The sequence below is a fragment of the Geotrypetes seraphini genome, chromosome 2 (assembly GCF_902459505.1).
Source record: "Geotrypetes seraphini chromosome 2, aGeoSer1.1, whole genome shotgun sequence".
Lineage (NCBI taxonomy): Eukaryota > Metazoa > Chordata > Amphibia > Gymnophiona > Dermophiidae > Geotrypetes > Geotrypetes seraphini.
In genome coordinates this window covers 504765705-504780253 of record NC_047085.1, presented here as the reverse complement: position 1 = coordinate 504780253, position 14549 = coordinate 504765705, and the positions used below count along the sequence as shown (strand labels likewise).

General features: G+C 46.0%; 1 protein-coding gene across 1 annotated transcript in view; it reads right to left on the bottom strand.

The window, feature by feature from the left end:
• Positions 1-1667: 1667 nt before the first annotated feature.
• The window catches only part of LOC117354956 (oocyte zinc finger protein XlCOF6-like), a 42475-nt gene continuing 29593 nt past the window's right edge, over positions 1668-14549 (bottom strand). Inside the window, exons 4-5 of the mRNA XM_033932915.1 lie at positions 12675-12794; positions 1668-4265 (exon numbers count right to left, since the gene is read on the bottom strand). Of these exons, the coding sequence (XP_033788806.1) occupies positions 2131-4265; positions 12675-12794 (2255 nt within the window). The 3' untranslated portion in view covers positions 1668-2130. The remainder of the gene's footprint in view (positions 4266-12674; positions 12795-14549) is intronic.

The window sequence follows — 14549 nt, the reverse complement described above, 5'->3', positions numbered from 1 at the left end:
GGGGGGGGGGGCATGGGTAGACATCGCTCCGCGTTGTGGGGGGTTGTAACCCCCCACATTTTACTGAAAACTTCACTTTTTCCCTGTTTTTAGGGGAAAAGTTGTTTACATTAATATGTGGAGGTTTACAAACCCCCCATAACGCCGGCGCGATGTCTATTAAGTAAAGTGGGGGGGGGGGTCCCCAACAAAACCCCCTGTCGGAGCCCCTAAAAACAGTAATTTTGAGCGGCGCGCTGCGCTCAATTGTCCGGGCGCACCTTTGTCTTTCGCGCCGTTGTCTATGAACTATGTATACCAATTGACAAGGTTACATTGTACATGTACATTTCAGGTATGTCTTGCTGAATATTTTTTTAAACTCCAGCTTATTATATGTATTATTTATTTATGCATACAATTTTGATAGTTTAAAATTTTGCATTATATGTCCCTCGTTAATTTTCAGTTTTAATCTTATTTTTATATATGCGCTCAGACATGGCCAGTGTCATATCCTTTTGGATAAATAATTATGTGTTTGCTATGATAATATCACCATGGTAGGACATTTTGTTTTGGTCATCTCTGCATCCTTTTTTTAGGAATCAATAAATTGTCATACCTAACTGCAATGAGCTTGAGTGAAGAGATGGGCTTTCAACAATTTTCTAAATTACAATAAAGATATCGCCACTCCTCACTTTATACGGAACAACATTCCAAAGCCAGGCTCCCTCAACCTGAGCCATTGTTGACAGTGGCATAGTAAGGGGGGAGCGCAGGTACCCCTCCGTCCCTCACTCTTTCCCCGCCCGGCCACATGCACACCGCTTCCCTTCCCTCGTACCTCTGTAACATTCCTGGCGCGAGTAGCAACAGCTCTTCCTCTGATGTCACTTCCTGGACTCACGCCTAGGAAGTGATGTCAGAGGACGAGATGACGCTGGTGCGACAGCAGTTTGGGGGTGTTGTTCACACCAGGAATGTTATAGAGATACGGAGGAAGGGAAGTGACTTGGATAGGGAAAGAGTGTGTGGAGGTGGGGGGCAGGAAAGAGGGCAGGGGAGGGGCGCCTCACCCTCACTACACCACTGAACAAAGGCGAGAAGAGGTGCAGATAAGATACAGGTACAAGAGCCTTTATCTGAAATCCTTGGGACCAGGCATATTTTGGAACTTTTTGGATTTTGAAATGGTAATGTTAAGTCAGAAAAAGACAGATCATAAGACCTTAAAATTGCCACCAGATCTTTTTTTATTTCAAAATAAGGCAATAATTAAACACGTCAAGCACTTTAAAACTTCAAGCATTTCAAACACAAACATGTTCCAAACTATGGGACTGGAGTAATACCTTCACACTTAAATGAAGCGTCAAACATAGTAACATAGTAGATGACGGCAGATAAAGACCCGAATGGTCCATCCAGTCTGCCCAACCTGATTCAATTTAAATTTTTATTTTTTTCTTCTTAGCTATTTCTGGGCAAGAATCCAAAGCTTTACCCTGGACTGTGCTTGGGTTCCAACTGCCGAAATCTCTGTTAAGACTTACTCCAGCCCATCTACACCCTCCCAGCCATTGAAGCCCTCCCCAGCCCATCCTCCACCAAACGGCCATATACAGACACAGACCGTGCAAGTCTGCCCAGTACTGGCCTTAGTTCAATATTTAATCTTATTTTCTGATTCTAAATCCTCTGTGTTCATCCCACCCTTCTTTGAACTCAGTCACAGTTTTACTCTCCACCACCTCTCAAATTTCGGTTTTCAGAATTTCAGATAAAGGATCTTGTACCTGTACTCCAATGTCCAGCAAAGTTTATAAGTTTTTTGAGTGTTGCTCTGGAGGGCAGCATGACGTCAGAATGGTGCAAGGGGGAAGGGAACTTGTAGAAGCCAAGATGTTGAAAACAGAAAGCAAAGTCCATAGCGTCCGCCTACAGTTATTAGTTTCATAGTTTTATCAGTGATCTATGCAGATTTCTGAGAACTGATTGGAGGAGTTCGAGCCCACCAATATTGGCAGAACCAATCAGACACATGCTATCATGTGGCAAGATGAACCACATTCTCAGTGATGAGAGGAAAAAGGCAGACAAGGAATGAATGGCATCACAACTAACTGTACATGACTGCATCATTGTTCATCTTAATGGTCTTCCCTTCTCTCTGGTGTGGGTCTTTAGGTGCTTTTTAAGATATGATAGTTGAGCAAAGCTTTTATTACACTCAGAACATGTAAATGATTTCTCTCCTGTGTGGATCTTTTGGTGAATTTTTAGAGTTGAATGCCGGGTAAAGCTTTTATTACACTCATTACATGTAAATGGTTTGTTTCCCTTATGGGTTGTTTGGTGATTTTTTAGCTTTGAAAGCCGAGTGAAGCTTTTATTACACTCTTCACATGTAAATGGTTTCTCTCTTGTGTGTATTTTTTGATGATTTTTTACATTTGAAAGCCAAGTGAAGCTTTTATTACACTCAGTACATTTGAATGGTTTGTCTCCTGTATGGATTATTTGGTGAGTTTTTAGATTTGTAAGCTGAGTGAAGCTTTTATTGCACTCAGTACATATAAATGGTTTCTCTCCGGTGTGGGTCTTTAGGTGATTTTTAAGATATGAAACTTGAGCAAAACTTTTATTACACTCAGAACATCTAAATGGTTTCTCTCCTGTGTGGATATTTTGGTGAATTTTTAGATTTGCAAGCCGAGCAAAACTTTTATTACACTCAGTACATTTGAATGGTTTGTCTCCTGTATGGATTATTTGGTGAAGTTTTAGATTTGTAAGCCGAGCGAAGCTTTTATTGCACTCTGTACATATAAATGGTTTCTCTCTGGTGTGGGTCGTTAGGTGTTTTTTAAGATATGAAACGTGAGCAAAGCTTTTATTACACTCAGTACATTTGAATGATTTCTCTCCTGTGTGGATCTTTTGGTGAAATTTTAGATTTGTTAGCTGAGCAAAGCTTTTATTACACTCAGTACATTTGAATGGTTTGTCTCCTGTATGGATTATTTGGTGAATTTTTAGATTTTTAAGCCGAGTGAAGCTTTTATTGCACTCGGTACATATAAATGGTTTCTCTCTGGTGTGGGTCTTTAGGTGTTTTTTAAGATATGAAAGTTGTGCAAAGCTTTTATTACACTCAGAACATGTAAATGATTTTTTTCCTGTGTGGATCCTTTGGTGAATTTTAAGATTTGAAAGCCAGGTAAAGCTTGTATTACACTCAGAACATGTAAATGATTTATCTCCTGTGTGGATCTTTTGGTGAATTTTTAGATTTGAAAGCCGGGTAAAGCTTTTATTACACTCAGAACATGTAAATGGTCTGTCTCCCATCTGGCTCATTTGGTGATTTTTTAGCTTTGAAAGCTGAGTGAAGCTTTTATTACACTTTGTACATGTAAACGGTTTCTCTCTTGTGTGTACTGTTTGATGAATTTTTAGATTTGAAAGCCAAGTGAAGCTTTTATTACACACCCTACATGTAAATGGTTTCTCTCCTTTGTGTTTCTTTTGATGCACTTTTAGATTTGAAAGCCAAGTGAAGCTTTTATTACACTCAATACATTTGAATGGTTTATCTCCTGTGTGGATTATTTGGTGAGTTTTTAGATTTGTAAAACGAGTGAACCTTTTATTGCACTTGGTACATATAAATGGTTTCTCTCTGGTGTGGGTCTTTAGGTGTTTTTTAAGATATAAAAGTTGAGCAAAGCTTTTATTACACTCAGTACATGTAAATGATCTGTCTGCCATGTGGGTCTGTTGATGAATTTTTAGATTTGAAAGCCGGGTAAAACGTTTATTGCAATCAGTGCATGTAAATGGTTTCTCTTTTGTGAGTATTTTCTGCATTTGGAGTTGTAAAAACAAGGGGAAACTCTTAGGCAAAATGAAACAGATGCTTCTCTTTGAAGTGGTACTTGTTAATGCATTCAGATCTTGTTTTCTTTTCCCCTCTTCTTGGCCTAGTTCAGAAGTCACTTTATCACTAATATCATTTTGGAAGAGTCTCTCTGCTAGGTGCCTCTGCCATCCATAGATATTAGTGAGCTCCATTTCACTTTTATCACAATCAGTAACTCTAACCAGTGAGTCTCCTGCAGGGTCTGATTCCTTCTGACAATTCTTCACGCCTCTCCTCTTAGTTTCTTTTGAAATTTTCTCACAGAAATTTTCAAATGGTCTTTGAATTTGTTTCATTTTTGCAAGATGTTCTCCTTGATTCTTTTCTCTTTTCCTTTCTAGTGTGATCTGTTGATCTGCTGAATATAAACAGAAAGTATTAATCATGTGTTAGAAAACAGTGACGGATTCTAAGCTATTACCTGTGAACATTGTCATAACCAACTCGTGCAATTCTCTGGGTCTAGAGAGGGGCCCTCAAAGAAATGCCTTGGCACCAGGATTAAATGCACTCCTGAAGGATCTGGCTCGCCTGTAGGTAACAAGGGTTATACATATACTTGCCAGGATTCCTGTTTCCAGTTAGTTCTGGGGTGGAGCCAGGATTTAACTAGTAGCCACATTTTTAGATCACTGATCAGTTAAGTTAGCACACTTAACTTTAGTCATGAAGCTAACCAACTCCAATGTGAACACTGGCTGGTGCCCAGTTAGCTTCCAGGGAGGAGCTTCCGGGTGTTTGGTCAACCCTACCCCTAGTTCCGAAGAAGATGCTAAACTAAATTAAAACTTAGGTTTATAGACTGGGTCATCACCAGAATTAGGAGCTCAACTCAGTTCACAAAAGAAATAAGGGGGAAGAAATATAAACTAAACAAGGAATCAAATCTTAAGTCTAAATAAAAAACAGAGTGATTATCAAGATATTTTGAGAACAATAATGTTTTCAAATTTTTATGAAATAATTGATACATCAGTAGGCCCCACAGGGGCCCATAAGAAATCCACAGGGATAGGGAAAAAAAGCACCCAGTTGACTGCGGGAACGAGAGCAAGGCCTTTTCATATCCCGTGAAAAGGGTAAAAGCCTTGCTCCTGCGGTAAAAAAAATTGTGCCCAGGTCAGCATCTCTAAGCCTTCCTCCCCAGCTCCCCTCGGGCCTATTTTATCTTCAGAAGCCTCGGCCAAACCACGGAGAAGAATCTTCTGAGGCCTGCTCCGGCCCCAGGGCCTTCCTTCTGACGAGTCACTCCTTGATGTAACTTCAGATGGGTCGCTATTCTTTGAATAACCCAGCCTATCATAGGCCACAGAGGGAACACGTATAACAGCCCCTTCTCTGGCCTAGGTTTGTACTATAGCAACCATGCCGACGCTTCAGGGCTTGAATCTTCAGCTGCAGAACTGAGAGACTTTCTTGTTGGCTGAAGACGCCAACAAATTGAATGTTGGAAGTCCACAATTCACAATGCTGTCGAAGGCCTTCGGGAAAGAGACTACTCCTATGGATCCAAGCCCAGAAAAATAAGCAGCTAAGCACACCGAGGACATAGAAGAAGAAGCAGCGAAGCACTCCGAGGACATAGACCTGCGACCGGAGTGAAAACTGAAGAAGGGGAAGTCCGCGATCCTAGTGGGAGACTCAATCCTCAGGCAAGTGGACAGCCACATAGCAGGTGGGAGAGAGGATCGACTGGTGACCTGCCTCCCAGGAGTGAGAACAAAGGACATCGTGGACAAAATTGGGAAGATCCTAGAAGGAGCAGAGACGGAAGAGACTGCAGTAATGATCCACATCGGGACAAATGATATCAGCAAGAGGGACTACAGCAGAAGTGCACTGATAGAACAGTTCAAGATTCTGGGAAGGAAGTTGAAAATGAGGACTCAGAGGATAGCGTTTTCAGAGATCCTACCAGTGCTGAGGGCAAAAGTGAAGAGACAGACAGAACTACAATCAATAAATGCATGGATGAGGAGATGGTGAGAGGAAGAGGGGTTCTACTTCGTGAGAAACTGGACAATGTTTTGGGGAAAGAGCAAGCTCTTCAGGAGAGATGGACTACACCTGAGCACGGCGGGAACTAGACTTCTGGCAAACAACGTCAAGAGAGGAATAGAACAGGCTTTAAACTAAGAAGAAGGGAAAAGCCGACAGCCAACCAAGTGTCGATGATTTGGGAAAAGGTATCCCATGAAGATACTACAAGGGAAAAATGCTGGGAAGAAACAATGGGCAAAACACAGGAGCGGATTGAGCCAGAGGAGGAGGATAAGAGAATTGTAGCACAGGAGAAGAAAATAAAGATTGAAGCACAGGGAAAGGAAACGAAGACAAAAAATTACCAGGACTTAAATTGCATATATACTAATGCAAGAAGCCTAAGGAACAAAATGGGGGAACTAGAAATCATGGCCAAAACTGAGAACCTAGACATCATTGGGGTTTCCGAAACATGGTGGAATGAAGAAAACAAATGGGACATAGCACTGCTGGGGTACAAACTCTATTGCTAGGACAGGTCAGGGCAGAAAGGAGGAGGAATAGCTCTATACATAAAAGAAAGCATACACTCGACCAGAGTGGACACAGCAGCGACGACCAGCAAATTGGTATTATCGTCCACCTGGGCAAAACGAAGCAAACAATGAAGACATGAAAGCCGAGATGAAGCGAGAATGCAAAAGCAGTAACACGATTGTTATGAGAGACTTCAACTATCCTGGGATAGACTGGAGCCTTGGAAACTCACAATGCGCTAGGGAGACTGGATTCCTGGAGGCTATACAGGACTGCTTCATGGAGCAGCTTGTCAGAGAACCGACGAGAAAAAATGCCATTCTGGATCTAATCCTTAATGGGCTAAGAGGACCTGCAAAGGACATGGAAGTAGTAGGACCATTGGGAAACAGCGATCATAATATGATCAAGTTCAAAGTTGAAGTAGGAATACCAAAGGGAAAGAGAACCACAGCGACAACTTTTAACTTCAAGAAAGGAAACTATGAAGCAATGAGGGTAATGGTAAGGAAGAAACTCAGGAACAACACAAAGAAATGGCAGATTGTAGAGCAAGCCTGGTCTTTATTCAAGGACACAGTAAGTGAGGCGCAAAATTGGTATATCCCCAGATTCAGAAAAGGCTGCAAAAAGAGCCAAACAAAAGACCCAGCGTGGGTAACTAAAGAAATGAAAAAAGCGATATGGGATAAGAAGAATTCATTTAAGAAATGGAAAAAGGGCAAAACCAAGGAGAACTGGAAAGAACACAGAAAGTATCAAAAAGAATGTCACCTCGTGGTTAGAAAAGCAAAAAGAGGGGCTTCCGATGACGTCACGAAGCATGGTGGACGGTTAGAGTACGAGCTCTGACCTCCGTGGGCACATCCCTACCTCACAGGGGCGATTTGGAGCTTCTTACCAGCACAGGGCTTTTTCTCTCGCGGCACGGAGCGGATCGAACGTGAACTATGCCCTCCAAAAAGCCGAGCGCCAAGGGGCATCGGCCCGACGCAAGCGGTGAGCAGTGCGGCCTGCGACATGTGCGCGGGGCCTCCAGAGCGCCTGAGTGCGAGTCCGGGGAGAGTGCGTCTGAGGCAGAGTCGGAGAGGGGCGCCTCTCCGAGATTGAGACGCCAGGACTGTGCAGTGACGGTAACTAAGGCTGATCTTCAGCAGTGGGCTTATGACATCAAGCAGGAGGTGGCAGCAGTGAAAGGCAAAATTAAAGATACTGTCAAGGAAATTCGAAAGGACTTTGCTGATCTTCTGGGGAGAGTGGAGGAGACTGAGCGGCGCATCGGGGAACAAGAGGAGGTGGTGCAGGATCTGAGTGGGGTTCTTACGGCAGCCCAGAAGGACTGGCAAGACTGCTTCACCCGCAGTGAGGACCTGGAGAACAGGTCCCAAAGGAATAATGTACGAATCAGAGGGGTGCCGGAGTTGGCTGAGTATCAGGATGCAGTCCAGGTGGTCCGGGAGATCTTCGGGACCCTTTGCCCGCAGGAGGGGGGACTCTGCTGGCTTGAGTGCTGGGGTGAAGGTGGATAGGGCCCATCGCACCCTGGGACCCAAGAAAGATGACTTCCCCAGGGATATAATTGCTTGTCTCCATGATTTTGTGGATAAAGACCGGATGGTGCGGAAGGCCAGAGAGATGGGCACATTTGACTGGAAGGGGCACAAAGTGGAAGTCTTCCAAGATCTCTCAGCAATCACTCTACAGCGGCGGTGGGAATTTCGTCCGGTGATACAGGTTCTGAGAAAAAATAATCTGAAATACTGCTGGCTCTTTCCATTTGGGCTCCTGATTACCGTCAATGGGGCCCATAAAAGGGTCACTACCCTGGCAGACGCTGGGGCACTGCTGCGGAGAGAGGGTCTACAACCTGCAAAGGATCCCTCCCTTGGGAAACCGGTGGGCAAGCCGGCAGAGCGATTCCTGTGGCAGGCACAACCAGTCTGTTCCCGCAAACGAAGGCCAGATGGGCGAGCTGACATGGGGGTGCCCACGGAAAGTGGTACCGGACCGGAAACCTGAGGTGGAGCTGTGACTGTAGTGGTCTTGTCCTGTTTGAAGACTCTTGGATGTTTGGGACCTTGGGATATGGTGGACAGTGTTGCGGAGTGTGGAGGCGTGTCTGGGGGGTGTGAGTGGGGGGAATCCAGTTGGTGGGGAGTGTTTGTAGTATATGTATGGTGGGCGGACCTCTGGGAGGGGGGTGAGGGATGGGGACATGGGCTTTGGTGAGGTCACTCAAAGTCATGACCGGGAGATGGAGGTGGAGGGAGTGGGGTTGGAGCGGAGGGGGGTGGGATGGAGGGGGGCAGGGGTGTAACAGCAAAGATTTTTGGGGATGGAATGAGGGGAAGGGGAAGAGGGGGGACAGGTGCAGCTTTGATATCATGGGTAATGGCAGCTGATAAATTGAGAGTGGGCAGCTTTAATGTCAAGGGTCTCAACAAGCCCCGTAAACGCCAGCTATTGTTAAAAGAATTAAAGAGGTTGGGGATCAATATTAGTTTTGTGCAAGAAACCCACTTTTTGAAACCAGGGGAAAAGTTGATACAATATAAAGACTATCCAGAACGTGTTTGGGCCTCTAATCGGAAAGAGAGGAAGAAGGCGGGGGTGGGTATTTTGTTTGCTAGACATCTTAAACTTGTGCACGAACAGGTATGGCGGGATGAGGGGGGGCGTTGGGTTATTTGGTTGGGTCAGATAAATGGGGAAGTGGTTACTCTGGTGAATCTGTATGCCCCAAATACTCAACAGGGTTCCTTTTTTGATGAGGTCTTGGCCAAGGTACTGCTGGTTAAAAAGGGTTCATTGCTGGTGGGAGGGGACTTTAATCTGGTTATTGACCCCGCTGGGACTCTACGGGGGCTGGGGGGGACCGGCTTAAGTCGGATAGGAAGCGTCTTAAACACTTTGTTTAAGTCTTAAATGTGGTAGATGGTTGGCAATCCCAGCACTGGATGGGTAAGGATTATTCGTATTACTCCCCCGTGCATGGGGTTTATACCAGAATAGATATGTTGTATTTGGATAAGGGGTGGGGGGGTAGATTAATTGAGACACATATTGAGGACATTGGGTGGTCGGATCATGCGCCCATTTGGATGGATGTCCGATGGGGAGCGTCCAGAGTGGGGGACCGATACTGGAAATTGAATGATAGTTTATTAAAGGATCAGTTGCTGCTCCGTAAGGTGGAGCAGGTTATTATGGATTTTTTGGAGAATAATGATGTTAGTCAATATTCTCCGATGACGATCTGGGAAAGTCTGAAGGCCGTGCTGCGGGGGGAGCTTATATCGATGGCCGCTTATAAAGAGGCTTACATTGCAGAAGGAACGGAGTCTGAGAGAGACTCTACGGCAGCTAGTTGATCAACATAAGCGGGGTCAAGAAGGAGCTCCCCTGGGGCTTAGGATACGCGAGGTTCGGGCTGAATTGGGGAAGTTGGAGGATGAGGAGATCCAATTCAATCTTGAGCGTCTTCGTTTGCGGTTTTTTGAATCTGGTAATAGAGCAGGGAAATTGTTGGCTCACCGTCTACGACTGAAACAGACGCAATCTAACATCATAGCTATTAAGGATAGTTCGGGTCAGACGTTGACGGCTGAAGGTGCTATACATGCCCGATTTTGTGAATTCTATCAGCAGCTTTATACGCCGGAGAGTCAGGGGTCGGAGGAGGAGATTAAGAATTATCTTCGGGACTTGGGCTTGGCATCCCTTACGGCTTCTGAGGCAAACGGCCTGGAGGCAGATATTACTTTGGAGGAGGTGCACAATGTGATTCGGCAGTTGAAACCGGGGAAATCCCCAGGGTTAGATGGGTTCACGGGGTTATTTTATAAGAAGATGTCTACCTTGGTGGCGCCATTGTTGGTGCGCTTATTTAATGAGATGAGGGACGGAGCTCAATTACATTTCTTTATGCGGTTGGCGGGGATCACGATTTTACCAAAGCTGGTGGAAGGATGCCACTCAATGTGGGAGCTACAGGCCGATCTCCCTGTTGGGTATTGACACCAAAATTCTTGCCCGGGTGCTGGCTGATCGTTTGGCGTTTCATCTGCTGACACTTATCCACCCAGATCAGGTGGGGTTCATAGGGGGGACGGCAGGTGGCGGATGGGATCCGTAAAGTTTTGAACTTGGTATGGCAGGCCCGGCGTTCTGGTGGCTCCTGGGTGGCGGTGGATGCCGAAAAGGCGTTTGACTGCGTGGATTGGCGATTCATGAAGGCGGTCCTCCGACATGTAGGCCTGGGGGCCCGCTATGTGTCCTGGATTCTATAACGGGCCCATGGCGTGTGTGAAAATCAATGGGGTCTACTCCTCCCCTTTTGAATTATGGCAGGGGGTGAGGCAGGGATGTCCCTTATCGCCTTTGCTATTTGCATTGGTGATCGAGCCTCTTGCACAAAAGATTCGACAGACAGTTCGGGTACGGGGTGTAATGGTTCAGGGGGGCGAACACAAATTGTCTTTATTCGCTGATGATATCTTGGCAATTGTAGAGGGCTCGGCGGAGTCCCTTCGATCCCTTCAGCCTATGGGGCTTTATCGGGTTTTAAAGCCAATATGGCTAAAACAGAGATACTTAATATATCGGTTCCGGAATCAGATATACCTGGTATTAAATAGGTGGTGCCCTTTCGATGGGTTACGGGCCCTATACGATATTTGGGTATCCAGTTGGGGGTGGATTGGACGTCCTTATTTCAGCTTAACTATATTCCCCTGGTGGCATCTCTGGCTAGGGATATGGATCGGTGGGATAAATTATATGTATCTTGGATGGGGCGCATGGAGGTATCTCGGATGTTGGTGTTACCTAAGTTTTTATATTTTTTTCAAGTTTTGCCTATAGAAATCCCTCGGAAGTACTTTATCCATTGGCAGCGTAGCCTCTTAAGTTTCAAGTTTCAAGTTTATTAGGATTTTATATACCGCCTATCAAAGTTATCTAAGCGGTTTTTACAATCAGGTACTCAAGCATTTTCCCTCTCTGTCCCGGTGGGCTCACAATCTATCTAACGTACCTGGGGCTATGGAGAATTAAGTGACTTGCCCAGGGTCACAAGGAGCAGCGCGGGGTTTGAACCCACAACCCCAGGGTGCTGATGCTCTAGATCCAACCACTGCGCCACACACTCCCCGGGTAGACGTCCCCGGGTGGCTCAATGGGCCATATTTAAGTTTAAGGCAGAAGGGGGTCTGGGGATCCCCCATTTGGAGCATTACTACCGAGCGGCTCAGTTAAGAGCGGGTGTGGAGTGGCATGCGCCCTCTTTGAAGTTATGGGTGCAGGTTGAACAAGGAGTGCTGGATGAGTTGTAGGGGGCTCGGACCCTTGGGTCGCTTCTGTGGGGGGATTTGGGGGTGCGGGAGTTGGGGACTATCTCTAATCCGTTCACTAACTGGACGCTGCGGGTCTGGAAGGGAGAAGCTCGACAACTACAAGAACGAGAGGACATTCCGAAAAATTAAAAGGGGACAGAGTCAGAATCAATGCTAGGAAGTTCTTCTTCACTTGACGGGTGGTGGACACCTGGAACGCGCATCCAGAGGGAGTGATAGGACAGGGTACGGTATTGGAGTTCAAGAAGGGCTTGGACAATTTTCTGAAGGAAAAGGGGATAGAAGGGTATAGATAGAGGGCTAGTATACAGGTTTAGGACCTGATGGGCCACCGCGTGAGCAGACTGCTGGGCATGATAGACCTCAGGTCTGACCCAGCAGAAGCTGGGGGAATGTTCCCCAAGCCACAAAAGAATTAGTGCAGGTTGAACCAGAGTTTTCCTCCCAGCTACAGACCTATCACAGTGAGGGTCTTTGTTTCTACCCAGGAAGAGCTGCCCGGACTTCTGTAGCACTGAAAAGCCTCTGAAAGGGTACCAAAAAGCCTGAAAATAACAAACTGAAAACAGAGATCAGAAAAACACCTTCAACTCGTGTGTAGAAGGAGAAACTGAGGAGCACCAAACACAGAGCCAAAAAAGGTAGATGACGCCTTCTACCCAACTCACAATTAGCAGTGACTAACCCACTAGTTCAAGACTCATATGCCTTTTGCACTAGAACTATCTGTACTAGAACTTGTCACTATGGATTTGATTCTCTTACTAAAATGCATCTAAGGACAAGAGTATATTGTGCGTGCTCAGACATAAATGAGCCAGGTTTGGAAATTAAGGTTACAACGCCACTCTGCAGATCTACCCCAGTCCAATCCCTTTTATTACTTCACTCACCTGACCAGCTGCTTTGCCCAGTTTCTCTTTCTTTTGATCCTGGCTCATCCCTAACGCACGGCTCTTCCCCTCGTTCAATGTGGGATATAATCTCAGGGGTGAAGGTTGCAGAGGCTGCTCCTGGGATAAGAAAATTGCATTAGGTTTCGAAAAATCATTAAGACAAATTTCCAACACAGAATTTCATCGACTTCATTGACAAAAGTATTCAAATATCAGAAAGGTCACATAAACCTTTTCTACTCATCTTTAGTCTATTTCCCTACTACTATTTATTATTTTTATAGCACTGAAGGCATACCCAGCGCTGTACATTTTACCATACAATAGACAGTCCCTGCTCAGAAGAGCTTACAATCTAATTTAGACAAGACATTTCAGGGTTGGGGAGGTTATAGTGGGTCTAGTTATCTGACAGCAGTGAGGGGGAGTTAAGAGTTTAAGGCAGTTTCAGAAAAGTGGGCCTTTAGTCCATTTTCATTATCCCTTATACAACATCCAGAACATCTAGGATAAGGTGAAACACACACACTGAGCATGCCCAGGCTAACCAGGAAACCAAAACCATTTTCCCAAATCCTCTCCAGGTACAACTTTTCAGCAATAGGGGCCTTAACCCAGCAGCCACCTAAGCAGCTTTGAAGAATTGCAAGCACTTAACCATGGACTCCGTTTAGAGAAGGGGTGTCCAACCTGCGGCCCCGTGAAGTATTTTGTGCGGCCCCAGGGTGTTTACCGTCATGACGGCTCCTTCCTCTGTCTTGCTGCAGCATTTGCGCGGCCCCAGAAAAATTTTTATCGGGCAATGCAGCCCAGGAAAGCCAAAAGGTTGGACACCCCTGGTTTAGAGAATTGCGTTGCTGCTGAGCTGATTGCAGCAAGGGAATCTCCCTGTTGCGATCAGCTGGGAACCCACGAACAACCCACCCCTCTCTGCAAATTGGCTGACAAGAGAGAGGTCCACTCCCCCCACTGGAACCCCAGAAACCTCCCTTCCTGACAGTCTGTGGCAGGAGGAGTGCCCATTCCTCCTGCGCCGCTACCCCCTGAAGCGCTGCACCCCCGAAAGCATCCCTCGGCAGGAGGAGTGCCCAATTCCTCCTGCCTCTGAAGCATCACTCCCCCCCCCCAAAGCATCTCCTGGCCACCCAGTGATCCCCCCCCCTTTCCAGGGCCCCATAACCATTTGAAGACCCTACCCAGCATCTCACATAACAGGAAGACCTCCCCCAATACCTTTTAAAATGAAGGTCTGAGTGAAGGGAGGCATATACTCTCCAGCCAACAGGCCTGCCACTGCTAAATGCCTTGGGGTATTTAAAAAAAAAAAAAAAGTGCCTACCGATGGTTCATAGTCTAAAACGCACAGGACAATTGAGCGTCGACAATACAGAGCAGACAATCGCGCGCAGGACATCAGCGCGCCGGACTTAAACTTAATTTTAAAGTGCTCTGAGGGGGGGTTGGGGAGGAAACCACCACAGTTGAGTTAGTACTGTTTGCGCTGCCGTGGGGGGGGAACCCCCATTATAGAGTGTCATAACTCTAGCCGGGAAGCTAGGTTGTTTCCTGATAGGGCCCCTCCTAACCCTAGCCTTACCTTGAATAGAGCTAACCAATGTGACAGGTTTGACACAAACAGAAAGGTTCTGAATTCCAATTCAAACCCCATGTTACAGAACCCTGGGGAGGAGAGGATGATGGGGAGAACAGCCTGGAGCAGAGGGAGATGCCTTGTGCAAAGGAACAGCCTAAGAACCAAATCACAAGCACAGGTAGTTCACAGCAGCTGGGTCTGATTAAAGCTCAGAAGAAAACCCAGCAAAAGCAACAGGCTGCCCTTCCCCTTTTCAGGACAGGGCGTGGTCGCCTCAA